The sequence below is a fragment of the Chlorocebus sabaeus genome, chromosome 20 (assembly GCF_047675955.1).
Source record: "Chlorocebus sabaeus isolate Y175 chromosome 20, mChlSab1.0.hap1, whole genome shotgun sequence".
In the NCBI taxonomy this organism is placed as follows: domain Eukaryota; kingdom Metazoa; phylum Chordata; class Mammalia; order Primates; family Cercopithecidae; genus Chlorocebus; species Chlorocebus sabaeus.
The window spans coordinates 9,538,907-9,565,124 of NC_132923.1; the positions used below are offsets into that span (position 1 = coordinate 9,538,907).

The 26,218-nt window shown below is 44.7% G+C and overlaps 1 protein-coding gene across 2 annotated transcripts in view; it reads left to right on the top strand.

Moving 5' to 3' along the window:
- GATAD2B (GATA zinc finger domain containing 2B) overlaps nt 1-24,851 on the top strand; it is a 119,580-nt gene extending 94,729 nt beyond the window's left edge. The window contains exons 2-11 of one of the 2 annotated variants that reach the window (XM_007977035.3): nt 985-1,320; nt 9,934-10,063; nt 11,062-11,193; nt 11,524-11,655; nt 12,147-12,317; nt 13,086-13,401; nt 16,164-16,366; nt 17,458-17,568; nt 17,741-17,858; nt 19,291-24,851. In XM_007977035.3, coding sequence (XP_007975226.1) covers nt 986-1,320; nt 9,934-10,063; nt 11,062-11,193; nt 11,524-11,655; nt 12,147-12,317; nt 13,086-13,401; nt 16,164-16,366; nt 17,458-17,568; nt 17,741-17,858; nt 19,291-19,424 — 1,782 coding nt within the window. In that variant the 5' untranslated portion in view covers nt 985 and the 3' untranslated portion in view covers nt 19,425-24,851. The remainder of the gene's footprint in view (nt 1-984; nt 1,321-9,933; nt 10,064-11,061; nt 11,194-11,523; nt 11,656-12,146; nt 12,318-13,085; nt 13,402-16,163; nt 16,367-17,457; nt 17,569-17,740; nt 17,859-19,290) is intronic. The other variant, XM_007977036.3, reaches the window with a different exon arrangement.
- Nucleotides 24,852-26,218: the final 1,367 nt, after the last annotated feature.

Here is a 26,218-nt window from a genome sequence, read left to right on the forward strand (position 1 = left end):
GGTGGCGGGCGCCTGTAGTCCCAGCTGCTCGGGAGGCTGAGGCAGGAGAATTGCGCGAACCCGGGAGGCGGAGCTTGCAGTGAGCAGAGAGCGGGCCACTGCACTCCAGCCTGGGTGACAGAGCGAGACTCCGTCTCAAAAAAAAAAAAAAAAAAAAAAAGACAGAGCCTCACTGTATCACCCCAGCTGGAGTTCAGTGGGGCGATCAGGCTCATGGCAGCCTCAACCTCCTGGTCTCAAGCAGTCCTCCCACCTTAGCCTCCCGAGTAGCTGGGACTACAGGCATGTGCCACCGTGCCTGACAGATTTTTAATTTTTTTGTAGAGATAGGATCTCACGATTTTTCTCAGGCTGGTCTTGAACTCCTGGGCTCAAGCAGTCTTCCCACCTCAGCCTCTGGAGGAGCTGGGATTATAAGTTGAGCCACCATGCTCGGCCTACATTTAGATTTTGTTAGTGTAAAAAAAAAGTGAAAAGGGAAGATAATGATTTAATTAGCTTATCAATTTTGCTTCATGAGTAAAGAAAAAAATAGTGCTGCTTATCAGGCTAACTACCTAAGTTCTTCATTTTAAAAAGCATCTTAAGTTTCTTCAGATTTTGAATCTGCTAACCCTGGTAATATGCAGTTTACCTATGTAACAAACCTGTACATGTACCCTTGAAATAAAAAAAAAAAAAAAAGGTTTTCAGTCTGTATCCATATAGAATTCAGGGCAAATATCAACAGGCCTCACTTACGTAAATTTAAGTTTACTTAAATTGCTGAGGTTGAATGGAGAGATCTCCTTTAATATAGATGTTCTAGGACAATATCAGGACATTAGCTTAGTTAACTTTGAACTGTGTGTGTGTGTGTGTGTGTGTGTGTGTGTGTGAGAGAGAAAGAGGGAGAGATTCTTGTAACTTTACCATCCCATCTTTTTAAAAATATACTATTTAAGGGACTTTATTCTGATCTTACTTGTAGTTTTCTTTCCACAGGATGGATCGAATGACAGAAGATGCTCTTCGCTTGAATCTGTTGAAGCGGAGCTTGGACCCAGCAGATGAGCGAGATGATGTCCTGGCAAAGCGACTCAAAATGGAGGGGCATGAGGCCATGGAACGTCTGAAAATGTTGGCATTGCTCAAAAGGAAGGATTTGGCAAATCTTGAGGTGCCACATGAGTTACCCACCAAACAGGATGGCAGTGGTGTCAAGGGCTATGAAGAAAAACTTAATGGGAATCTCAGGCCTCATGGAGACAACAGGACTGCTGGAAGGCCAGGCAAAGAAAACATCAATGATGAGCCTGTGGATATGAGTGCTAGACGGAGGTATGGCTCGGTTCATCTGCCTCCAGGGATAGGGTCATCTCATAAAGCCTGTGAAAATGGAATGAATTCCAGTGAGAGGAGGGTATTTTTCATCCTAAAGATTCTTAAAAGAAGATACATCATCGAGTTTGACCATAAATTCATTTTATTTCCAAATGAAACCAGGTGCCTCAAAAACTGCTTAGCCTACAGAGAATCATAGTTCTTACTCTTAAGAGAAAAAATGGTCATTTCTAGATAAAGGGGCCACTAGATATCTGATAGGCCAAATGGAAGTGAGTTAATGTGTACCTTCAGTCTAATCTTCATGGCCATCTTATGAGGAGAAAAATAGTCTTTTTGTCAGATAATTCCAGGAGTTTTAGGATGTATTTATTGTGGAGTCCCAGCTTTTATTGCATCCAAAAATGTGGGCCTAGCTTTTCTTGTGTCAGAAAGCAAATTATCTTCATGTGGTAAGTCTCTGCATTCTTGCTGTATCTGTACCACTTCCCCCAGCTCCCCCATATACATATACATTCATTTGTACATATATGTTACTCTCTCTTTGACTCACTCACACATGCAAACGTGTTTTCCCAGGCCTTTTTTTCTGGTGTCTCTCAAGGTTGAGTACTTGAAACTATAGAGCACACGGTAAGGAGAGATACCTGGATCTGGCCAATGGTTGAGTCTACCTGTGCAGTGAATCATAGTACAGATAACCCTAGTTTGGGGTTTTTTTTTTTTCTTTTTGTTTTTTATGAGTTTTTTTGGTGGTTTTGGTTGGTTTTGTTTTTTGTTTTGTTTTGTTTTGTTTTGTTTTTTTGAGGCAGGGTCTTGCTCTGTTGCCCAGGCTGGTGTGTAGTGAGTGGCGTGACCCGCTGGATTCAAGCGATCTTCCCACCTCAACCCCAACTCACACCCCACCCCCGAGTAGCTGGGACTACAGGCACATCCCACCATGCCCGTCTAATTTTTGTATTTTTGTACAAACGGGTTTTTGCCATATTACCCAGGCTGGTCTCAAATTCCTGAGCTCAAGTGATCCTCCCTCCTTGGCCTCCCAAAGTGCCAGATTACGGGCGTGCGCCACCGCACCCGTCCAGTTTTTTTTTTTTTTAAAGATAGGGTCTCACTTTGTCACACAGTCTTGAGTGCAGTAGCATGATCATAGCTCATTGTAACCATGAACTCCTGGGCTCAGGTTATTTTCCTGCCCTAGCCTCCCAAGTAGCTGGGACTAAAGGTGTGTGCATCATCACACCCAGCTAAATTTTGAATACTTTTGTAGAGACAGAGTCTCACTATGTTGCCCAGGCTGGTCTCAAACTCCCAGCCTCAGGTGATCTTCCCACATTGGCCTCCCAAAGTGCTGGGACTACTGTCGTGAGCCACCACACCCAGCCTATAACCCTAGTTTTGTGTGTGTGTGTGTGTGTGTTTGTGTTTTTGTTTTTTTTTTCTTGAGTTGGAGTTTCACTCTTTTTGCCCAGCCTGAGTGCAATGGTATGATCTCAGCTCACTGCACCCTCCACCTCCCGGGTTCAAGTGATTCTCTTGCCTCTCTACTCTCATGAGTAGCTGGAATTACAGGCGCGTGCCACCACACCCAGCTAATTTTGTATTTTTAGTAGAGATGGGGTTTTACCATGATAGCCTGGCTGATCTCGAACTCCTGACCTCAGGTGATCTTCCCACCTCTGCCTCCCAAAGTGCTGGGATTATAGATGTGAGCCACCACACCCAGCCAACCCTAGCTTTTAAAACATTCAGTTTAGGCTGGGTGCAGTGGCTCACGCCTGTACTCCCAGCACTTTGGGAGGCCGAGGCGGGTGGATCACGAGGTCAGGAGATCGAGACCATCCTGGCTAACACGGTGAAACCCCGTCTCTACTAAAAATACAAAAAATTAGCCAGGCGTGGTGGCAGGTGCCTGTAGTCCCAGCTACTCGGGAGGCTGAGGCAGGAGAATGGTGTGAACCCGGAAGGCAGAGGTTGCAGTGAGCTGAGATTGCACCACTGCACTCCAGCCTGGGTGACAAAGCGAGACTCCCTCTGAAAAAAAAAAACAAAAACATTCAGTTTATAAATAGTTCAGAAACAGCTGATAGCTGTGAGAATTAGTCTTCAGTGTTCAGTTGCCCTCCAAATGACCTTGCTGAGTTTGTTGTAGGACTGATCCAAAGCAGAATCTCTAAAAAGCTGGACTGATGGAGAATGAAGAAGAAAGGAATGGTTATAACCTTACACATGTTACTTTCTCTACCTTTTGATGTCTCCTTACTGGTCTTGTCCGAGGATTATTTTTTTAAACCACGCTCCACAAGCAAACATTATTCTTGGTAGTAACTTTAAAAACTCTTAGTAAGCGGTGGCTCACACTTGTCATCCCAGCACTTTGGGAGGCCGAGGTGGGTGGATCACCTGAGGTCAGGAGTTTGAGACCAGCCTGGCCAACGTGGTGAAACCTTGTCTCTACTAAAAATATGAAAAAATTAGCCAGCTGTAGTGGCACGCACCTGTGTTCCTAGCTACTTGGGAGGCTGAGGCGTGAGAATTGTTGAACCCCGGTGGCAGAGGTTGCAGTGAGCTGAGATCGCACCACTACACTCCAACCTGAGCGACAGAGTGAGACTCTTATCTCAAATTTTTTTTTTTTTTTTTTTTTGAGACGGAGTCTCGCTCTGTCGCCCAGGCTGGAGTGCAGTGGCCGATCTCAGCTCACTGCAAGCTCCGCCTCCCGGGTTCACGCCATTCTCCTGCCTCAGCCTCCCGAGTAGCTGGGACTACAGGCGCCCGCCACCGCGCCCGGCTAGTTTTTTGTATTTTTTAGTAGAGACGGGGTTTCACCATGTTAGCCAGGATGGTCTCGATCTCCTGACCTCGTGATCCGCCCGTCTCGGCCTCCCAAAGTGCTGGGATTACAGGCTTGAGCCACCGCGCCCGGCCTCAGTTTTTTAAAAAAGCAAAAAGAACAACAACAAAAAACTCTTAGGAAACCTCAGGCAGATTCCCTAGAGGTCCTTGAAGAGAAGAAAAATACTTGTAATTTATAGGTAGTGCCAGCAGAATATTATATAAATAGGTTCATTTTTAGATTGCTTGAAAGAAAAGGACGTCGGTGAATGAGATCATGAACCTGAGTAACCTACTTGCTTTTATAATCACCCTTACCCTTCTGGAGCAAGTAACTTATCCTACTTCATTGGGGACAAAGAGTTAAAGAAATGTTAGGTGGATTCTTCACATCCCAAATTGGAACTCTTAAATGCATTTTTCTTTCCTTCCCTTTCCCTTTCCTGACAAGGTCTCACTCTGTCGCCCTGGCTGGAGTGCAGTGCGGCATGATCTCCACTCACCGTAACCTCTACCTCCCAGGCTCAAGCAATCCTCCTGCCTCAGCTTCCCAAGTAGCTGGGACTACAGGCGTGTGCCCCTATACTTGGGTAACTGTTTTGTATTTTTAGTAGAGCCGAAGTTTTGCTATGTCACCCAGGCTGGTCTCTAACTCCTGCACTCAAGTGATCTGCCCACCTTTGCCTCCTAAAGTGCTGGGATTACAGGCATGAGCCACCGTGCCGGGCCCAACATTTTTCATAGAAACTTTGTTAACACAGTATTTTTTTTCCTGTTTTCAGTCCTGCTGCTCCTTCTGTAGACATTTTGGTAAGATCTCATTAGTGCTATTGGAATTCTATTACATTGCAGATAGATACAGTATGTGTTAAAAAGTCAGACTTCCTGAAAACCCAACTTTTTTTTTTCTTTTTTTTTTTTTTTTTTAAGATGGAGTCTCGCTCTGTTGGCCAGGCTGGAGTGCAGTGGCACGATCTTGGCTCACTGTAACCTCCGTCTCCTGGGTTCACACGATTCTCCTGCCTCAGCGTCCTGAGTAGCTGGGACTACACGCTGGCTAATTTTTATATTTTTAGTAGAGATGGGGTTTCACCATGTTGACCAGGATGGTCTCTATCTCCTGACCTTGTGATTCACTCGCCTTGGCCTCCCAAAGTGCTGGGATTACAGGCGTGAGCCACCATGCCCAGCCAAACCCAACAATTTTTTAAAAAATGTTATTTTGGGGTGATTTTTAAAAATCATTTAAAGAGATGGGGTGTCGCTGTGTTGCCCAGGCTGACATGCATTGGCTATTCACAAGCACTGTCGTGCACTATTTCCTCAAATTCCTGAGCTCAAGCAGTCCTCCCCACTTGGCTTCCTGAGTAGCTGGAACTATTAGGCATTGGCCGCTGTACCCAACATGGGGTGATCTTTTGAAACACAATCCTCTGGAAGCTTGGGACTCCAGATATACTGACAGTTATTTCCATTTAGCCCTGAGATGTTGTATAATAATGAACAAGACTACTGGGCACAGTGACTCACACCTGTAATCCCAGCACTTTGGGAGGCCAAGGCAGGAGGATCATCTGAGGTCAGGAGTTCGAGACCAGCCTGGCCAACATGGTGAAACCCCATCTCTAGTAAAATTACAAAAATTAACCAGGCGTGGTGGCGGGTGCCTGTAATCCTGGCTACTTGGAAGGGAGGCAGGAGAATCGCTTGAACCCAGGAGGTAGAGTTGTAGTGAGCAGAGATTGCACCACTGCACTCCCAGCCTGGGCGACAGACCAAGACCCTGTCTCAAAAGACAAACAAAAAAACAAAAAACCAACAGTGAGCAAAACTGATACATTCCCAGCAAGGAGAACCATAGTTTCTTTGATAGTGATAAAAGGAGGAAAGAGCTGGGTGCAATGGTGCATGCCTGTATTCCTAGCACTTAGGGAGGCCAAAGTGGGAGGATTGCTTGAGTGCAAGAATTTGAGATCTGCCTGGGCAACATAGTGGTACCTCATCTCTACCAAGAAAAGATGAAAGAATTTGAAAGCAGAAGGCAAGAGAAGTTCTTAACATAATAGCCATGTCATAATAGCCTAAATAGCTTATTTTACCATCAGTTGGTCAAGTTATGATACCTGTGAAATAAAGTATGTATGAAACCAACGCTACTAATGTTTTGAAATTCTAGAAAGACACGGCAGTTCTCAGCTTAGTTGTTTTTACTACTAGGATAAGGATTAAGAGCTTTATAGCTTCTGAGAATATGCCAGACTAAGTCACAAGTGATGTCACAGCAAGTGGGGCTTTTAATAATATCTCTCTAATAGGTAGGAGTTCATACTTAACTACCCCCAGTGTTGTAAATTACATGTATGTTTAGGAAAAGAGCAAAATAATTTCTCTCGGAATGTTTAACAAATGAGGCCAGAATCCTAGCTCATTAGTTTTTGAAAATTGAGGAATGAGGCAGGGCATGATGGCTCACGCCTGTAATCACAGCACTTTCGGAGGCCAAGGCAGGAGAATCACTTGGGCCTAGAAGTTTAAGACCAGCCTTAGTAACATAGGGAGACCCCTTCTCTACAAAAAATTTAAAAATTAGCTACTCAGGAGACTGAGGTGGGAGGATCTCTTGGGTCTAGGAGATTGAGACTGCAGTGAGCCACGAACGATTGCACCACTGCACTCCAGCCTGGGTGACAGAGTGAGACCCTGTCTCAAAAAATAAAAGCAAAAATAAATACAAGAAAAGAGGCTGGGCGCGGTGGCTCATGCCTGTAATCCCAGGTCTTTGGGAGGCTGAGGCGGGTGGATCACGAGGTCAGCAGTTTGAGACCAGTCTGGCCAACATAGTGAAACCCCATCTCTACTATAGATACAGAAAATTAGCCAGGTGTGGTGGCGGGCACATGTAATTCCAACGACTCGGGAGGCAGGAGAATCACTTAAACCTCAGAAGAGGTTGCAGTGAGCCAAGATTGCACCATTGCCCTCCAGCCCGGGTGACAGTGCAAGAGTCCGACTCAAAAAAGAGAGAGACTTTGGCTTTGCCTTATCTGTGCTATCTACCTAATACTGGTGTGTTTATATCTGGGAATAAAATAATCATTTAAAGTTGTTCTCAGATATAACTTCCTGATAAATGGCATACAATTCCCAAATCTCCATCCAGTAATATCTCTGTTTGTCTTGGCACTGGGCGGGCAGTTCCTAAGCAGTAAGTGGCACTCATTTGAGCAAGGAAGAATTCCTTACCTTAGAAATAACTTGTAATATATATATCCAACCAGGACTAGAAAGAGCTTCTGCATGAAAAATCTTCCAGATTCCAAAATTACCCATGATTTATTTTTTATTTATTTTTAATTTGTTTGAGACAGAGTCTTGCTCTGTCACCCAGGCTGGAGTATAGTGATGCAATCTTGGCTCATTGCAACCTCTGCCTCCCAGGTTCAGGTGATTGTTGTGCCTCAGCATCCTGAATAGCTGGGATTACAGGCATGTACTACCATGCCCGGCTAATTTTTGTATTTTTAGTAGAGACAGGATTCCTCCATGTTGGCCAGGCTGGTCTCAGACTTTTGGCCTCAAGTGATCTGCCCACCCAAAATTGCCCATGTTAATCATAGACGGGGAGTATAAAGGAATATAGATATGAGAAGTAAATCACACTTTAAAAATGAATTCAGGCCGGGCACAGTGGCTAACGCCTGTAATCCCAACACTTTGGGAGGCAGAGGCAGGCGGATCACGAGGTCAGGAGTTTGAGACCAGCCTGGCCAAAACAGTGAAACCCCATCTCTACTAAAAATACCAAAAAAAATTAGCCAAGTGCCATGCTGGGTACCTGTAATTCCAGCTACTGGGGAGGCTGAGGCAGGAGAATCGCTTGAACCCAGGAGATGGAGGTTCCAGTGAGCTGAGATCACACCATTGCACTCCAGCCTGGGTGACAAAGCCAGACTGCATTTCAAAAAAAAGAATGCAGACACTTTATTCAGGCCTAACCATTACTCCTCATATTCGGGGTTAGAGAATGAAAGGCTCTTTTCTCCCTCTAGTGGTTTCTTTTTCTGTATTTCTACCTTCTCAGCTTGCTGTGTCTATGGCCAGCAATCTAGTCAAACTTAATAATAGTTCACAAGATAGTCATTCTTATCTTTCTGTCCCCCTATTCTGTTTCCTTACCTAAGTTTGGTTGATTTTAGCAACTCAGATTTACCCTGTTGAGAAATTGAATGCTTATGCCAGTGATCAGGGTTGCCCTGTTCAAAAGGTATCCATGTCCTGACTGGGCATGGTGGCTCACACCTGTAATTCCAACACTTTGGGTGGCTGAGGCAGCAGGATCACTTGAACCCGGGAGTTCAAGACTAGCATGGGCAGCATAGCAAGACCCCCACCACTTTCCAAAAAATTCAGAAATTATCCAGGCACTCAGGAGGCTGAGGCTGGGGGATCTCTTGGAGCCAGGAGTTTGAGAATGCAGCGAGTACCACTACGCTCCAGCCTGGGCAATAGAATGAGACCCTGCCTCAAAAAAAAAAAATCCATGTGCCAACAGCAGCTAGGACAAGAAACCCTGAGAAGTGGACAGCTAGTGATCTGTGATCGTTAAGGGTTTAAGTTGATTATTTAAGGCCAAATGGGAGGCCAAGGCAGGAGGGTCACTTAAGACCAGCTCAGGCAACATAGTAAGACCCTATGTCTACAAAAAGTACGAAAATTAGCCAGGCATGGTGGCACATGCCTATAGTCCCAGTTACTCAGGAGGCTGAGGTGGGAGGATCACTTGAGCCCAGTAGGTCAAGGCTGCAGTGAGCTGTGATCGGGCCACAGGACTCCAGCCTGGGTGACAGAGTGAGATCCTATCTCAAGAGGGGGAAAAAAAGGACCAAAGAACAATCAACCTAAATACTCCCAACTACACTGACAATCTCAAGGAAGGTAGGATCTGGGAATGTATCTTTGAAGTCAGAGGAGAATTAGAAGATACAGTCATTGATTTGGAACCTGAAGCAATTAGAGTTTCTGGAATTCTTGTTACTAGGTCTGAAGCAGTATGTGCCATTTTTTATCATCTTACACAAATAAGCATGATGCTTTTAAGGCTATCCCCAGAATAACCTAAATTAGAGTTATCTAGTAAATAGGATTAGGAGTAAGAGGAACCAATATGGGAGATTTAGATTTCAAAGTAATTTCTAGACTCTTTTTGAGGTAAGATGCTGGATAAAACTCTGGTAAGTAGATGCAAGTTCAATATATTTGTTTCTGGAGGTTTAATCCTTTTCTATAAGGCTGTAGACATTATGCTTGACACTATTCCGTCAAATTATTAATACTTCCTTCTTTTGTGTATTCTTCAGTACCTACTCTTGATCGGATAGAGTATTCTTTTTTTTTTTTTTTTTTTTGGGGATGGAGTCTTCCTCTGTTGCCCAGGCTGGAGTGCAGTGGTGCGATCTCGGCTCACTGCAACCTCCATCTCACAGGTTCAAGAGATTCTCCTGCCTCAACTTCCTGAGTAGCTGGGACTACAGGCGTGTGCCCCAATGCCCAGCTAATTTTTGTATTTTTAGTAGAGGCAGGGTTTCACCATGTCGGCCAGGCTGGTCTCGAACTCCTGACTCCAGGTGATCCACCCACCTCGGCCTCCCAAAGTGCTAGGATTACAGGAGTGAACCACCGTGCCCGGCCCCCCTTGGATTTTTTTTAATTCAGCATAGATAAGGAATTTTCTTAACTTTTGTTGGAAATAGCTTATTTTTTCCTTTTCTTGTCTAGTGAGCCAGAGCGAGGAAGGCTAACTCCCTCACCAGACATCATTGTTTTGTCTGACAATGAGGCTTCCAGTCCCCGTTCCAGTTCCAGAATGGAAGAAAGACTCAAAGCAGCCAACCTAGAGATGTTTAAGGTAAAAAGAAAGAAGAATTTCTTTTTTCATGTTACACTCCTTCTATTTTATTTAATTCCTCAAGAGTCTTCTGTTTTTTGACTGTTTACTGTTTGGATATAAATACCCATTGATGAAAACTTTATAGTGACTCTCGACTTCAAGGGCTTTTAAAAGGAACTGTTAGAATCAATTGGAGACTACAGTTTGAAAAGCATGTGTGTAGGCCATTATACTCAATGTTATTTATCTTTGAAAAATGAAAACAAAAGTTCATAATTAAGTCATATAAAGTAAACTCTTGGCTGGAAGGATACCTTCTGCACTCTAACCTGAGTACCTGAGTATGAAGGGATTCCTAAGTTTTTGTGTATATCTAGAGGAAATGTGGCTTTAAGAGATTTAGGAATATTTATTTTAAAAGAAGACAGTGTGGCCGGGCGCTGTGGCTCATGCCTGTAATCCCAGCACTTTGGGATGCCGAGGCAGGCGGATCACGAGGTCAGGAGATCGAGACCATCCTGGCTAATACAGTGAAACCCCGTCTCTACTAAAAATACAAAAAAATTAGCCGGGCGTAGTGGCGGGCGCCTGTAGTCCCAGCTACTCGGGAGGCTGAGGCAGGAGAATGGCATGAACCCAGGAGGCGGAGCTTGCAGTGAGCTGAGATGGTGCCACTGCACTCCAGCCTGAGTGACAGAGCGTGACTCCGTCTCAAAAACAAAAAACAAAACAAAACAAAAAAAACAATGTTTCTCTTTAGTCATTCTTCTTTTTGCCAGGAATCTGACTGATTAGCATTTATATGTGGTCTCTCCTTTAATTCTGTAAGCATCTCTTTGAGTACCTACTGAATGCCAGGCACTTTGCCAGACCCCAGTGATACAAAGATAATCCTATTGCCACTTTTGCTTCTTGTGAAAGATGAAGGTTTCAGAGCTAAGAAGTAAAGATTGTCTCTTGCAGGAAGGAATTCTGGGTACCTGCTGCCATAGCTGACAGTCTTGTTGTTTCCTTAGGGGAAAGGCATTGAGGAACGGCAGCAACTTATCAAGCAGCTGAGGGATGAGCTACGATTGGAAGAAGCCCGACTGGTCCTATTAAAGAAACTGAGACAGAGTCAGCTACAGAAAGAGAATGTGGTCCAGAAGGTAATGTGCCCTAGAAATAAGGGACTAAAGGAAGGTAGAGAAAAACTGGTTTGAGAGTAGGTTACCCCAGGTGGGTTCAGGTGGGTGGCCCATTTCTTCCTGGGTCCATAGTTTTTTAGTCTGTAGTAGTAGTGATTTTTGTTTGTTTTTTTTTTTTTTTTTTTTTAATCTCAGGCCTTAAGAAAACCTTGACTCCCTTTTTCTGGTTTTTTCTGCTGGTTGACAAGAACTTCACACTGATAAGGAACTTTTAAAGTCTAGAAATGTACCAGATTTCCACCTCTGATTATTGGCCCTTTCCACAGTCTTATTTTCTCTTCCCTCTCCCAGACTCCAGTTGTACAGAATGCAGCATCTATTGTTCAGCCATCTCCTGCCCATGTGGGACAGCAGGGCCTATCTAAGCTTCCCTCCCGGCCTGGGACCCAAGGGGTTGAACCTCAAAATTTGAGAACATTACAGGTATGTGACTCATAGTGGGATCTTAGTGTTGGAGGGCCCTGTCTAATCATGTCTGTTTTTGGGCTTTTGTGAAGATTATAGAAGAACCTGGCCATGATAGAGGTGTTATTATTACTGATTGTTCTGTTGGTCCATTATGGCATGATTTAGTCTTTAGTAGAAAGATGAGTAACTTTCATCTTTCCACTGTAGTTTTTCTTATCTAGGGAATGCTTCCAGTTTCTCTAGAGAAGGGGTAGTTTTCTGTCTAACCCTATAGGATTAGATAGTTTATACGAAAAAAAGCCAAGGACTTCCTAGCCACTAATCAGGGTTTACAGTGATGGTAGATTTATCTCATAGACCATTAAATGAAATTACCAAGTCTGGGTGTGTTCCTATGTTTCTACTCAGGTATGTATTACAGGCAGTGTTTTCCTTTTTGCATTTCATGCTGTGTTATACACAGCGTACAACCTGTGATTAGTTCTTTTCCTCTTCTTCTCCTCCAGGGTCACAGTGTCATCCGTTCAGCTACCAATACCACCCTTCCACACATGTTGATGTCTCAACGTGTTATTGCACCAAACCCAGCCCAGCTACAGGGTCAGCGGGGTCCACCTAAGCCTGGCCTTGTACGCACCACAACACCCAACATGAATCCTGCCATCAATTACCAACCGGTAAGAGAGAGCTGAGCCCTAATGTGGAAACAGAGAAATCCTTTATTTGCTTTGCTTGTCGAAAGGGCCATAGGTTTTAAGTTTTTATACATAGATAAACTCTAGGACAAAAATGGTTATTTGGGTAGGAATTTAATTGAGAGCAGTCCCAAAAGTAGAAGCTTTGAGGAATTATATTAAAATAGTAGTAGAGAAGAGAGGTTATACAGCAGAGCAGCAGTAAGCTAAAAATCTGCCTAGAAGAGAGTGATCTAGGGAATAAGAAGCACAAGAATGTGTGACAGAAAGCAAAATCTTTATTTCTCTCTCTTTTTTTTTTTTTTTGAGATGGAGTCTCACTCTGTTGCCCAGGCTGGAGTACAGTGGCATGATCTTGGCTCACTGCAACCTCCAACTCCTGGGTTCAAGGAATTTCCAGCTAATTTTTTGTATTTTTTGTAGAGACGGGGTTTTACTGTGTTGGTCAGGCTGGTCTCAAACTCCTGACCTCAAGTAATCTGCCCGCCTCGGCCTCCCAGAGTGTTAAGATTATAGGTGTGAGCCACCATGCCCAGCCTTTATTTCTTTCTTAGCAATTTTAGCTCATGGTCATCATCATTTTCCTTTCCTATGTGTCAGAGTTCTTTTTCAATGAATAAGTTGACCACCTCCTATTGTGGAGAAGCGAAATAGTCCAAACCAGGATCAGACATTGTCCTCTGCCAAGAACGTAAGAGTTGGTCCTTTCTCCTACATACCATGATTGACCCCATTCTCAATCTGTTTCAGCAGTCAAGTTCTTCTGTTCCATGTCAGCGTACAACATCCTCTGCCATCTATATGAACCTTGCCTCTCATATCCAGCCAGGGACCGTGAACAGAGTGTCCTCGCCACTTCCTAGCCCCAGCGCCATGACTGATGCTGCCAACTCACAGGCTGCAGCCAAATTGGCTCTTCGCAAACAGCTGGAAAAGACACTCCTGGAGATCCCACCCCCTAAACCTCCAGCTCCCTTACTTCACTTCTTGCCTAGTGCAGCCAATAGCGAGTTCATCTACATGGTAGGCTTGGAAGAAGTCGTACAAAGTGTCATTGACAGCCAAGGTAAGGCTATTTCTTGAGCAAGTGGTTGCCAAGCCTAATTGACATAGGCAGAGTATCAGAGGGTACTGTACAATATTAAATAACTTCTCCTTCCTGTTACCAAACCACCTCCCCTCCCTTCTTTACAGGCTGTTTGGGAGCAACATGTTAGAAGTGGAGAGAGAGTGTGTGTGTGTGTGTGTGTGTGTGTGTGTGTGTGTGTGTGTGTGTGTGTTTTGTTTGAGATGGAGTCTCGCTGTGTTGCCCAGGCTGGAGTGCAGTGGCACAATCTCAGCTCACTGCAACCTCTGCCTCCTGAGTTCTGGCAGTTCTCCTGCCCCAGCCTCCCATGTAGCTAGGACTACAGGCACATGCCACCACACCTGGTTAATTTTTGTATTTTTAGTAGAGACAGGGTTTCATCGTGTTGGCCAGGCTGGTCTGGAACACCTGACATCAGGTGATCTGCCCACCTCGGCTTCCTAAAGTGCTAGAATTACAGGCATGAGCCACTGCACCCGGCCAGCCGGCTGGGGCCGGCCGTTCTGTCTGTCTGTCTATCTGTCTTCAGCTTGTTTTTTTTTTCCCTGCGTTAGGTCAGGTATCATTGAGGCTTGATGTTTTTATTTGTATTGTATCTATCTTGTATGTTTTTTGTAGGACAGTAAGTTCTCACTTAACATCATCAGTAGTTTCTTAGAAACTATGACTTTAAGTGAAACAGCTGTGGTGAAGGGGGTCCTCAAATAACACCATTTTATTATAACATTGGTAAGAAAAAAGATTGGTTTTGTAGTATGTCGTTTCACTGAAATCACAGTCTCTAAGAACCTGTCAACAACACTGAGGACTGACTGTATTTTGTTTAGTTCTTTTAAATGGTGGCTAGCATGATGCTTGTGTAATTTGATAAATAGAACTTCTTTCTCTTTTTTTTGTTGTTTGTTGTTTTGAGACAGGGTCTGACCCTATTGTCCAGGCTTAAGTGCAGTGGTGTGATCTGAGCTCTCTGCAGCCTTGAACTCCCAGGCTCAAGCCATCCTCCCATTTCAGCCTCCTGAGTAACTGGGACCACTGCCATGTACCACCATGCTAGTTTTTTTCTTTTGTTGGTTTTTTTTTTTTTTTTTGGAGACAGAGTCTTACTCTGTCACCCAGGCTGGAGTGCAGTGGCATGAACTTGGCTGGCTCACTACCTCTGCCTCTCGGTTTCAAGCAATTCTTTTTTTTTTTTTTTTTTTTTTGAGATGGAATCTTGCTCTGTTGCCCAGGCTAGACAGTATAGTGGCATAATCTCAGCTCACTGCAACCTCCACCTCCTGGGTTCAAGCGATTCTCCTGCCTCAGCCTCCCGAGTAGCTGGGATTACAGGTGCCTGCCACCACGCCTGGCTAATTTTTGTTTTTAGTAGAGATGGGATTTCACAATGTTGGTCAGGCTGGTCTTGAACTCCTGACCTCAGGTGATCCACCTGCCTCGGCTTCCCAAAGTGCTGAGGTTACAGGCGTGAGCCACTGTGCCCTGCCCAAGCAATTCTTTTGCCTCGGCTTCCCAAGTAGCTGGCATTACAGATGTGTTCTACTACACCTAGCTAATTTTTTCTGTTTTTAGTAGAGATAGGATTTTGCTATGTTGGCCAGGCTGGTCTCAAACTCCTGGCCTCAAGTAATCTGCCTGCCTCAGCCTCCCAAAGTGTTGGAATTACAGGTGTGAACCACCATGCCTGGCAGGGAACTTCTGTTTTTAATGTCAGTGTTTTTGCAACATTGTACTAAATTACTGTATTTAGTCTTTGACCTACCAATGCTTACAGTTGAGAAACTAGACACAGTTACATAGATAACTAAGAAAGACCATATAAAAAGCTGTAAACCAATACTAAACCATACTATAGAGTATTAACAACATATAGTCTAGACTAACTGAAGTTATTTAACTTGAATTTCTAAACATGTAGACTTCTGAGAAAGCCTGCCAGTAAAGGAAAATGCCCAGAGGAGTCAGTATTAGCTATAAATAGATCACAAAGTGAATAATTCAGACACTGATAACTATTTAAAACCATAAATGTATATGACAGGGTAAGTACAGTCTGAGGTAAAGAGATACTAAGAAGCAGAAGTATTGGTTGAGTAAGACAGGGTCCTTTGACTTTGAATTGACACAGTATTTTCTTCTCAGTGTGATACAGTAGAAAATCAGGAAACATCCCAGCTTTATCAGAAGCTACCTTTGTTGTTGTTGTTGTTGTTGTTGTTGTTGTTGTTGTTTGAGACTGAGTCTTATTCTGTTGCCCAGGCTGGAGTGCAGTGGCACAGTTTTGGCTCACTGCAACCTCTACCTCCCAGGTTCAAGCGATTCTCCTGCCTCAGCCTCCTGAGTAGCTGGGATTACAGGCGCGTGCCACCACGCCCGCGTAATTTTTTTGTATTTTTAGTAGAGACGGGGTTTTACCATGTTAGTCAGGCTGGTCTTGAATCCTGACCTCATTAGCCTCCCAAAGTGCTGGGATTGTAGGTGTGAGCCACCGTGCCCAGCCAGAAGCTACATTTCTTCGACTTCTTTCCTCATTTGAAAATGAGGATGGCACTGTCTGAATTCCCTAAAGTGATATTGTTATAATCAGATGAAATAAAAGTATTTTATAAATTATAGAATATCTTTTTTGTAGAGTCTCTTTCTTTAATTCAACAGAATTAAACTCCTGGAAAAGATCTGTTTGATTAAGAGAAACAGAGGCGATAGGAAATGTAGAGCCACTGACTGTTTTTGTTGGTGTCTAGGCAAAAGCTGTGCCTCACTTCTGCGGGTTGAACCCTTTGTATGTGCCCAGTGCCGCACAGATTTCACCCCTCACTGGAAGCAGGAAAAGAATGGTAAGATTCTATGTGAGCAGTGTATGACCTCCAACCAGAAGAAGGCTTTAAAAGCTGAACACACCAACCGGCTGAAAAATGCATTTGTGAAAGCCCTACAGCAGGAACAGGTAAGAATTCTGACTGCTCTCTGGCCACCTGTCCCATTTTTTTTTTTTCCCAAAGGGTCATGCCTTCTAGTTTGCAGGAGTAGTTCATGTGATCCCTACAGGTCCAGAGGTTCCCTTTTTGTCTCCTTATCATTCTGTCCCATTTCCATTTGAGCGAGTATTCTGATTAAGAACATGGTAAAATATAATGGCTGAGGTTAACAGAAAGGGACAGAAAGCTTGGGGCTCTTGGCTTTTCCATAGCACTCTATTCTCATCTTCATTTTCTCCTAAAACAAATAACAGATTTTGATGGGAGGAATTTATATTTGTACTATAAATCTCTTTGAAACAGTTGTTTACAGTGCATATTTGACAAGAAATGACAAAAGAAAGAGTGAATTATGAAGTAGCCCAGTGAAGAGTAGTGGTTCTGGAGTATGTGAACATCTCATGTAGCAGTTAGAGGATGAGAGTATCTTAGAGAGGGAAAAATGTGTTGGGAAACTCAGATCCTTTTCTTCCTATTTCCCACTCCACCCATTAGACTCCCTTGTTTGAGTAGCATCATGGACTCCTTGGAAAATCGGGTAGGCAGGAGTCAAAAATAAAACCCCATTTATGCTCTAGGACTGGTGGTAAACAAATAAATAAATAAAAATTTTAAAAAAGAAAAAGTGTTGAAATAAAACCCCAGTAATTCATCAGCCTTAATTATATCAGTTGGTTCATCACCTCTAGCCAACTTCTGAGAGCCAGCTTTCCTGGAGAAAGGAGGATCCCTTGATCAATGAAGCAAGTTAGCTGCTTATACCCAGAATCTCAGTGTACCACCCCACCAAACTCTTTTGCCTTTTCCATATTCCACCAACTAGCCAACAACATTAGAGGTTAAGAATACCTCTAGGTTTTCTGGTTAGGAAATTGGGTGGGCCAGGCGCAATGATTCATGCCTGTAATCTCAGCACTTTGGGGAGGCTAAGGTGAGAGGATTGCTTGAGCCCAGGAGTTAAGACCAGCCTGGGCAACAAAGGCAGATTGTGTCTCTATTAAAAAAAAAAAAAGAAAATTGGGTTCTGTCCTACTCAACCTGATCTGATGACTCCCAACAGGAAATTGAACAGCGATTACAGCAGCAGGCAGCCCTCTCCCCCACTACAGCTCCAGCTGTGTCCAGTGTCAGTAAACAAGAGACCATCATGAGACATCATACGCTTCGGCAGGTAAGGAACTTTTTGCCTAATCCTTATTTCTTTAGAAGATTTATCAGCCATTTATCACAGTTTTTCCTTTCTATTGTGGGAAATCATACTCTTCTTCTGTACCCCTTATCTTTGCCCTCACTTAACATTCTATCATAGCAAAGTTGTATCAACTGTCTCCTCATCATTGCAGGCTCCACAGCCCCAGAGCAGCCTCCAGCGTGGCATACCCACATCTGCCCGCTCGATGCTTTCAAACTTTGCACAGGCACCCCAGTTGTCTGTGCCAGGTGGCCTCCTTGGTATGCCAGGTAAGGAGGATTAATCTGAAAACGTTTCCCATGGGTGAACTGTTAGTATACAGTTCTGTAGCAGCGCCTTTAGGGGAATTGTTCCTTCCTTTACTTTCTGTTCTTTCTGTAGGGCATGCACCCTCACTCTTCTGTTGCTCAGCAAATGTTTGCTAAATTCATATTACATGCCAGTCACAGTGCACTAGGGTTTTGGTGGTGAAAGTGACCCAGATCCTACCATTATAAATTTAACTTTTAATATCCCTTCAGTAGAAATGTGGTTATTGATCTCTTTTGGCCGGGACAGCCGGGTTAACTGTTCAGTTTGAATGATCCAGGGATGCTTCTCCACAATCTGCAGTCTCAAAATCAAAGCTGATTTAATGATTCTGTCTCTCATAATTATTCATCTTCCTCTCACCACTGTTTCACTTGTCTCTCCTGTACCATCAGAAGCATGTTCATTATTCTTGGTAGGACTGAAATTTTAGGAAGTCCCCTTTTCCTAAAGCTTAGGAATATGAGTGGGAATTGAAATAAAGTTGCTGTGTGGGGCGCGGTAGCTCACACCCGTAATCCCAGCACTTTGAGAGACCGAGGCAGGCGGATCACTTGAGATCAGGAGTTTGAGACCAGCCTGGCCAACATGGTGAAACCCTGTGTCTACTAAAAATACAAAAATTGGCTAGGCGTGGTGGCTCATGCCTGTAATCCCAGCACTTTGGGAGGCCAAAGCGAGTGGATCACCTGAGGTCAGGAGTTCGAGACCACCCTGGCCAACATGATGAAACCCCATCTCTACTAAAAATACAAAAAATTAGCCCAGTGTGGTGGCGGGTGCCTGTAATCCCAGCTACTCAGGAGGCTGAGGCAGGAGAATCGCTTGAACTTAGGAGGCGGGGGTTGCAGTGAGCTAAGATTGCGCCACTGCACTCCAGCCTGGGCAACGAGAGCAAAATTCTGTCTCAAATAAATAAATAAATAAACAACCAGACAAAATTAATTGACCAGGCGCAGTAGCTCACGACTGTAATCCCAGCACTTTGGGAGGCTGAGGCCAGTGGATCATTTGAGGTCAGGAGTTCAAGACTAGCCTGGCCAACGTGGTGAAACCCCATCTCTACTAAAAATACAAAAAATAGCCGGGCAGTAGTGGCACGTGCCTATAATTCCAGCTACTCTGGAGACTGAGGCAGGAGAATTGCTTGAGTCTGGAAGGCAGAGGTGAGCCAAGATCGCACCACTGCACTCCAGCCTGGGTGACAGAACGAGACTGCATCTCAAAAAAGAAAAAGAAAGTTGCTGTTGAAATAAAGCTAACAAAGTGTGGCCAGATACTGGTAAATTCTGCTTCCTTTCCATCTCCAACTCTGCAGCCCAAGGGTAGAGCGGAAGGGAATGTTATTTCCTCTTTTAATACCTGCCCTCCACTTTTGTCTCCTGGGTCCAGGTGTCAACATTGCATACTTGAATACTGGCATCGGAGGACACAAAGGCCCCAGTTTGGCAGACCGACAGCGTGAATACCTTTTAGACATGATCCCTCCCCGGTCTATATCGCAGTCCATCAGTGGACAGAAATAACGCCTGTTCCACTTGTACTGCCCCATCCTTGAATCCTTTATCCCTTTCCTCTTTCATTCCCCCAACTTCTGTCGCATGCAGTGCCTGTACTGGTGCCTACCATACACGGAAAGCAAAACAGAAAAACAGAAGACAAAAAATAGAAATCAGCAAGAAAACACACGCCCTGCCCTGCCACCTCCCCTTTATTTCACACTGCTGCGATCTGTTTTTCTGCCGCTCTGTCTTCTCTCTTCAATTTTCTTTAACAGTGAGGTGGATCTTTACCTCTGATAGAGGTCAGAATGAGGTCCTGGGGAGAATCTAAGCCCTCCAATGTGTGTTTCTAAAGTTGTTTTATGCTATAATTATTACCATTTTTAATGATGTTGTGTGTCCTCCCTTTGTTCAGTGGACGGTTAAACCTTCCCCCACTCAAGCAATCTTTTTCTTTTTCCTTTTCTTCCTTTTTTTTTTTTTTTTTTTTTTGTAAACACAAATGATATTCAGTTCAATGATACGAGCATTGCAGATTGCAGTAGGGGTCCCAGCTGCCGAGTAGGACATGACTAGGAGTGTTAGGGGCAGAAGTTTTGAATGCACTTAACCGGAGGAGGGCGTGGGGTTGGGGGTATCGAACAAGGATGAATAGCACCCCACCAGTGTTTGGGGGCTGGACAATTTGGGTGGCAGTGTTTAGTATTGAAGTTGGACTCTTAAGAATGAGGGGAAAGAGCCTGGAGGGAGGAGCTTTAAAACTCAACCACTCTGGAATTTACCCATAGAAGACAGAGAGAGAGAGGTATGAAGATGGGCTTAATTATGAGCCAGGGAGGATTGAAACTAGGTCCTGCCCTTCTGGATCTTGGGGAAATAAGACCAATCTCCTGACCCCAGTGGGAACACGGAAGTCTATTCCAGGCCAACCAGCCCAAAATTATTTCATCTTGTATCCTTTGTAAAATTATCTCTCACCCCACCCTGCTTTTAAAAATTCTAATCTATCCCCTCTAACTATAGCCCCATCTATAATACAGAGGAACGGCTGTTCCAAGACTGTTTGCTGGGTGTCCCACAAATTGGATGGACATGAATGAGTCAAGTGACAACAGGAGGTAATAGAGGAAAGAAGGGATCTCTCTCCCAACAGTTGAGATTCTCATATTTGCCTATTCTTTCACCCTCTGAGTGCCAGGAGATGAGAGGCTGGGGGCACACAATCAGGTTGGAGTCCTGTCCTTACTCTGCTGCACCAGCTGCAGAACCAGCTGCTCAAAGCCAAACAGTTCGTGGCAAAACCAGCTTAGGACCTCTGCTGTACAAATAGTTGTTTCCCGCCCCCAGAATGATACTAATTTTGTCCTTTTTTTTTTTTTTTTAAGCGCTACTAATGTAGAGAATGAATTGAATTGTGCAATGTTGCTGTTCTGGGGATTGGGGAGATTAGCATCCCATTTGCCCACACTGTGGGAAGAGGGAGTGGACCAGGCTGTTTTTGAAGTAAGGGAAGCCCCTTAAAGGTACGGGTTTCTGCTCTTCTCATAGTGTACACCCACCTGCCTCTCTGGCTCCAGAAGCTGCCATAGTGCACTGGGGGCAATGTTCTCAGCAGAGAAGAATGAGGAGAAGTTTAATATGTTGCCCTTGAAAGTCACCTGAGGAAGTTTCCCCACTTTTATTTTTTAAAATTAACTAATTTTTTTAAAGAAGGCACTTTTAAAATTAACACACACACGAACTGCACCTCTTCCCCATAAAATTTGGAGGTGGGGTGGGAGAAAGAGCTAAAATCAGGCTCAGTTCCCCTACTCTGGCCTCTACTCCCTACACCCCAGTGCCACTGTGGGTGACTATACTGGCCCTACGGGCCTTCCTGGCTTTTTTCTTTCCTCCCTTTCCCCCAAATTCATTGAGCACTTAAAGGAGCAGAGATGCAGCCAGTGTCTGGGCTCTCCCAGTGGTGAAATGATCTGGAAGCTAGAAGCTAGTGACAGGTAGTGATTGGGTCTTTTCGAGTATTTTTCTGGGGAATGTGGTGCCCCTGACTGTAAGTGGTGGGAGAGGGAGGGGGGTTAATGGAACTGGGTCTGGGATTATTTTAAAATTATATATATATATATAAAGATATATTCTTACATCTTTTCTTTGCCCTCTGTGCTTTGAAAGCACTGGATAAATTGTTTGGTTTTGCTTTTCTCTCTTCCACAAAATTGGAAGCTTTTTTTAAAAATATTTTCCCTACAAGTCATCTTGCCTTGTGGCATGTCTGTCTAGCCTCTTCCTCCCTCCCTCATGATGAAGTGCCATTTCTGTTACGTCTCCCTCTCCCCAAGCTCAGAGGTGCTCAGAGGTACGAGATGCCCAAGTTTGTCAGTTGAGATTAAAAGTAAGGAACAGAGAATGTGCAATACCGTCTGGCTGTGGGCCGTCCTTGCCCTGCCCTGAGCTGAGTCCTTTCCCTGGGAGCCAGGCCACCTTAGAATGGGGTTTGGAAGTAAGATGTGTAGAGTTGGGGAATCATGGAGAAGGAAAGCCTATAGTCAGTGCCTGCTTAGGTGCTGAGGCCATAGGGGAGATGGTGGAATCTTCCCTGTTTTTATCCCCTCAGGGTCAGTTACATAGAAGCTGCTTCTTGACTAGTATAGCTCGGTGACCCTTTGTTCAATCGCTGAGGTTTGATTTCTTACCCTTTCTTCTCCCCATTTTCATACTCTTCCCAGGGATTAGTGATGGAGGTGAGGTCTCCCTAATCATGATAAAGTATTAACCTTCCACCTCCTTCCTTCCCTCCTCCTTCCTCATCCTTCTGTCTTCCTCAATTCTCTTTCTCTTTTTCATCACTGATTGCCTTGTGTCCCTCCAAGTCTACTTGTTACTATCCATCTCAAGGCTCTGGGCCGTGTAGACACTAAACCTCATGCCCTAAGGACAGGAGGGAAGACCCTCTGTTTGGAACATTATTAGTAGAGTGAGGATCCCACCAGTTCTGCCTGGCTTCCTCCATCCCCAGAGGCACTAAAAGCAGTAGTTTAAGGTTGGTGTCTTACTCCCTAGAAGCCTGAAATGGGTGAAATAGTGGTAAGGCTTGGGTAAAACTAGGGGACAGAGGTTCTTATTTGTCGATTTTATTTTATAATTTGACCACGGCATCTGGACTCCCTCTATCCCTGGAATAAGTATTTTTCCCACATTTTTGGATATATGTATGGTAGACAATTTTTTTTTAAGACACAGAGATAAATGTTTTCCTGCTTTGGTTACCTTTCCTTTCCCCTTTAAAAGGAATTAGCTATAGAACTGCTTTGTAAAGATGCTTCTTGATATTTTACTTTTGTTCCTTTTCCCTAATCATTCCCTTTTCTCCCTACTCCTCCAGAAGGCATAACCCTTCTCTCCACACCCCTACCCCCAACCCAGTCCTAGGCTCCCATCCTTTCCATCAAGACCTTCATTAGCTTATGATATTTGCTGCCGAGATGTTATAACAAGGACTCATTCGTGTATATAAGCTATTTCTTGATCCATTTAAAAGGAATTGTACATTGTGTAGAAAAAAAAAAAAAGCCTGAAAAAGAGAAAAAAAAGCCCTAGCCATGGATATTGTGAAACTGTGTTATGTCATTTTGTAATGTGCCCGTTTGTGTATGATCCGTGCAAAAGGGTTTCTGGGGAAGGGGAGGGGGTAGGGAGGCAGGGCTGTGGAGGGTGGGTAGGGGAGTGGGCCGGGCCCAGCACACTGAGACTGGCAGCTGCTCCAACCCCATCCCTCCTTAGAGATGCCACCTCCCCCACCACCCACCCCTAATTTGTGCCTTGCCTCCCCACCCTGGAGTAGTCCCTCCGGGTCACCAGCACTGCCTTGGCAGAGCCCACTCCCTACCCTAACCTGCCCACCCTCCCTGTCCCCCAGCATTAGGTTGATACTGCGGGGAAGTGCTGGGGGTTGGGAGGTAGCCGAGGAATGGGGCAGTTCCCGGGGGCATCGAAACCAAGTATTATTATGAATTGTAATTGTATTTGCACTGTTTTTTTTCCTCTGATTGCATCAGCATATATACAATATACCTATATAACAAAATTCAGTGTCAAGCTTTCTTATGCAAGGGATTTCCCCCACCCCACCTCCTCAAAAAGGAAAGAACCTAGTCTTACGGGCCTTTGAGGGTGGATTGTCAGGGGATGATAGAAAGGATTTTAATAAGTCATCCCGAGGAAATTTCACCTAGTGAGAGCCACATCCATCTGCACAGTCTTAGGCTGTGTGAACCGAGGTGAGGCTGAGCTCCTGTGAAAGCCATGACCTCCTGGTCCCGGACTGTGCAGAGGAAAAAGAACCACCAACACAAAAGGGGTTGAGGGGGCTGCAATCTGGAGACCTGGGGTCTCCTAACTTGCTATGTGATCTTTGGTAGTTAGTTTTCTGGGTCTCAATTTTCTTATCTGTGAAGTGAAGCGGGAGATCATCTGGCCACCAAGTTTAAAATTCTGTACTTCTTTCCTCACCTGCCAAAGCCAAAAAACAACTTGAGGTGAGGAAAGTGTTGGGCCAAGAAACCAGGGAGGAACTGAAAGTGACTCGTGTTGAAGTGGTTATGTGTATGACAGTGCCCTTGGAGAACTGCCAGTCCTCTACGGTTACTCTTGATTTGGGAGAGGCAGCAGAGTCTTGTCCAGGGTGTCAGACCAGTGACATCTTTGCCTTTATGCCTCTAGTCACCTGAGGGCAGGGACCAGGCCTCAAGCCCCATCTCACAGCCAACCACAGAGCCCTTAAGGGTGATTGACAACTGAATGCCCCAGGTTGGTGCTCTAGTCATTTACTCCCTTCGTGAGCTACAGGATATGGAACTTCCCCCATCTTGGTGATAAAATAGGAGAGCGCAGACACAGCCCACATTTTGTCTCCTTCCCTCAGATTTCATCTGAACCCCCCTAAAGGCAGCTGTTTCACAGTCTGTCTCCCTCAGGGGCCCAATTTCCCCACAGCCTGGGCTGAGTACTCCTACTCTCTTTAGGTTCTGGGCTGATAAAGCCTGGAGAGGGTACAGGGTGATGGGTGAAGCCCTGGTGAAGGTGGAAGGATAGATTGGGGTTGGGGGGTGGGGAGCAGGGAGGTGGGATGGGGAATGGCCTTCCCTGAATAGGGTGGGTGGGAGGGGAACAAGACCCTTTTGCACAACTCTCTTTAAGTTTCCTTTATTTCTTTTTTAACTCATTCTGATTTTCTGCATTGTGTTTGGGAAATAAAATGAAAAAACTAAGACCAATAGAAACTGGTTTTCAAAAAGGCAAATACACTCCCATCTGTTTCAGATGCTGCTGAGCATTTCAGCAGTGACAGATTCAAATAATAAGCTAATTTTTGGAGAAAGGATTAAAAGAAAAAAAAACTTTGTAATATTTATCACTTGCAAGCTATGTTTAATAAAGAAAGGAATGGTTTCTAAACTTTCCTGTGGCTTGTGCTTTCATTATGGGGCTGGGGGTGGCAGTTTGGTGGGATAATTTTTGGGGTAATTGGGAGATGAGCTATGGCTGTCTTCCCTAGTGAGTCCAGCCATGGACTGAGTGCCTTTGGTTTGTATCCTGTGATGATTATTTAAAGCCCTGACCTACTTCTGTGTTCTTGTTCCCCTCCAACTCTAGCTGGAGCCAGTGTTCTGGAAGCCACCAACCCCACGTTAGTTATCTGATGACTTCAGGTCTAATGGTATCATGGGGAGGGGGCTGGGTCTCCATTCTCTCCTAGGGAAAGGTGTCCCCTGGCAGTCCTTGCCCCTTTCCACCACACTGCTCTGGTCTCTAGTAACAGAATCCTTTAGTCAGGCACAGTGCTGCATGCCTATAGCTACTCAGGAGGCTAAGTGGGGGAGGATCACTTGAGCCAGGAGATCAGCCTAGGCAATGTAGTGAGACCCCATCTCTATAAAAGAAAATAAATATTTTGTAACATGCTTGTTCGTCTAGATGGTTGCCATATACCAACAGGGGCTCACATTGCTGTTTTCTAGCAAACTACGGAATATAGTTATTTAACAATCTGAATACAACATCCCCTGAAAGATCTGGAACTGCACTTTCTCACCATCTCATCACTCCCCGTCCCCAAGTTTTTCTTTCAGCCGAAAGCATTAACCAGATCCTAATTTATTTTTTCCATTTTGGTTATTTATTTCCAACAAAGCAGTTAGACCAGGCCCAACCAGAGAAGAGGATGTCATTTCCTCAAAGACTTGACGTTTGGGGCTATTCTTAGCCCTCTTGCTCCTCAGCCACATTTTTTAGTTACAGCTGCTGCTGTGCCTTGTGCAGAGGGCGCTATTGTGGAGGGCCAGAGCCCAGCCTTTCAGGAGTCTTGTTGTCATTGGTACTAGCATTACTCTAGAAGAGCACAGGAGACAGTTTTGGGGTCCTCTAAGCCATGGACTTTCCTTCCCTCAAGACCCTTCCCTTTTTGGCACAATACCGGACAGCCTTGGAGAGAGAGATTGAGGGAGTGGCTAGGGCTTTGGCTTTAGAGCATGGCACAGCTGGATGAGGAGGGACTATGGTGCCCTGGATGCCATAGGCTGGTAGAGGGAGAAGTGGGAAAGAAGTGCTCTTTGGACCCCCAAGAGTTGAAGGGAGATGGGGGATGCTCCCCAGCCTCTGTGCTCATTCTACAGGCGATTGAAGACTGCCAAAACCCTGACTCAAACTAATCTCTTTCAAAAATAGAAATCAAATGGGTAAGGATGCCCCCTGAGGAGGAGCCAGGGCTTTGGATCTGGGAAGGGGGAAATGGGTATTTGGTTGCTCAGAGAAGCTCATATGAG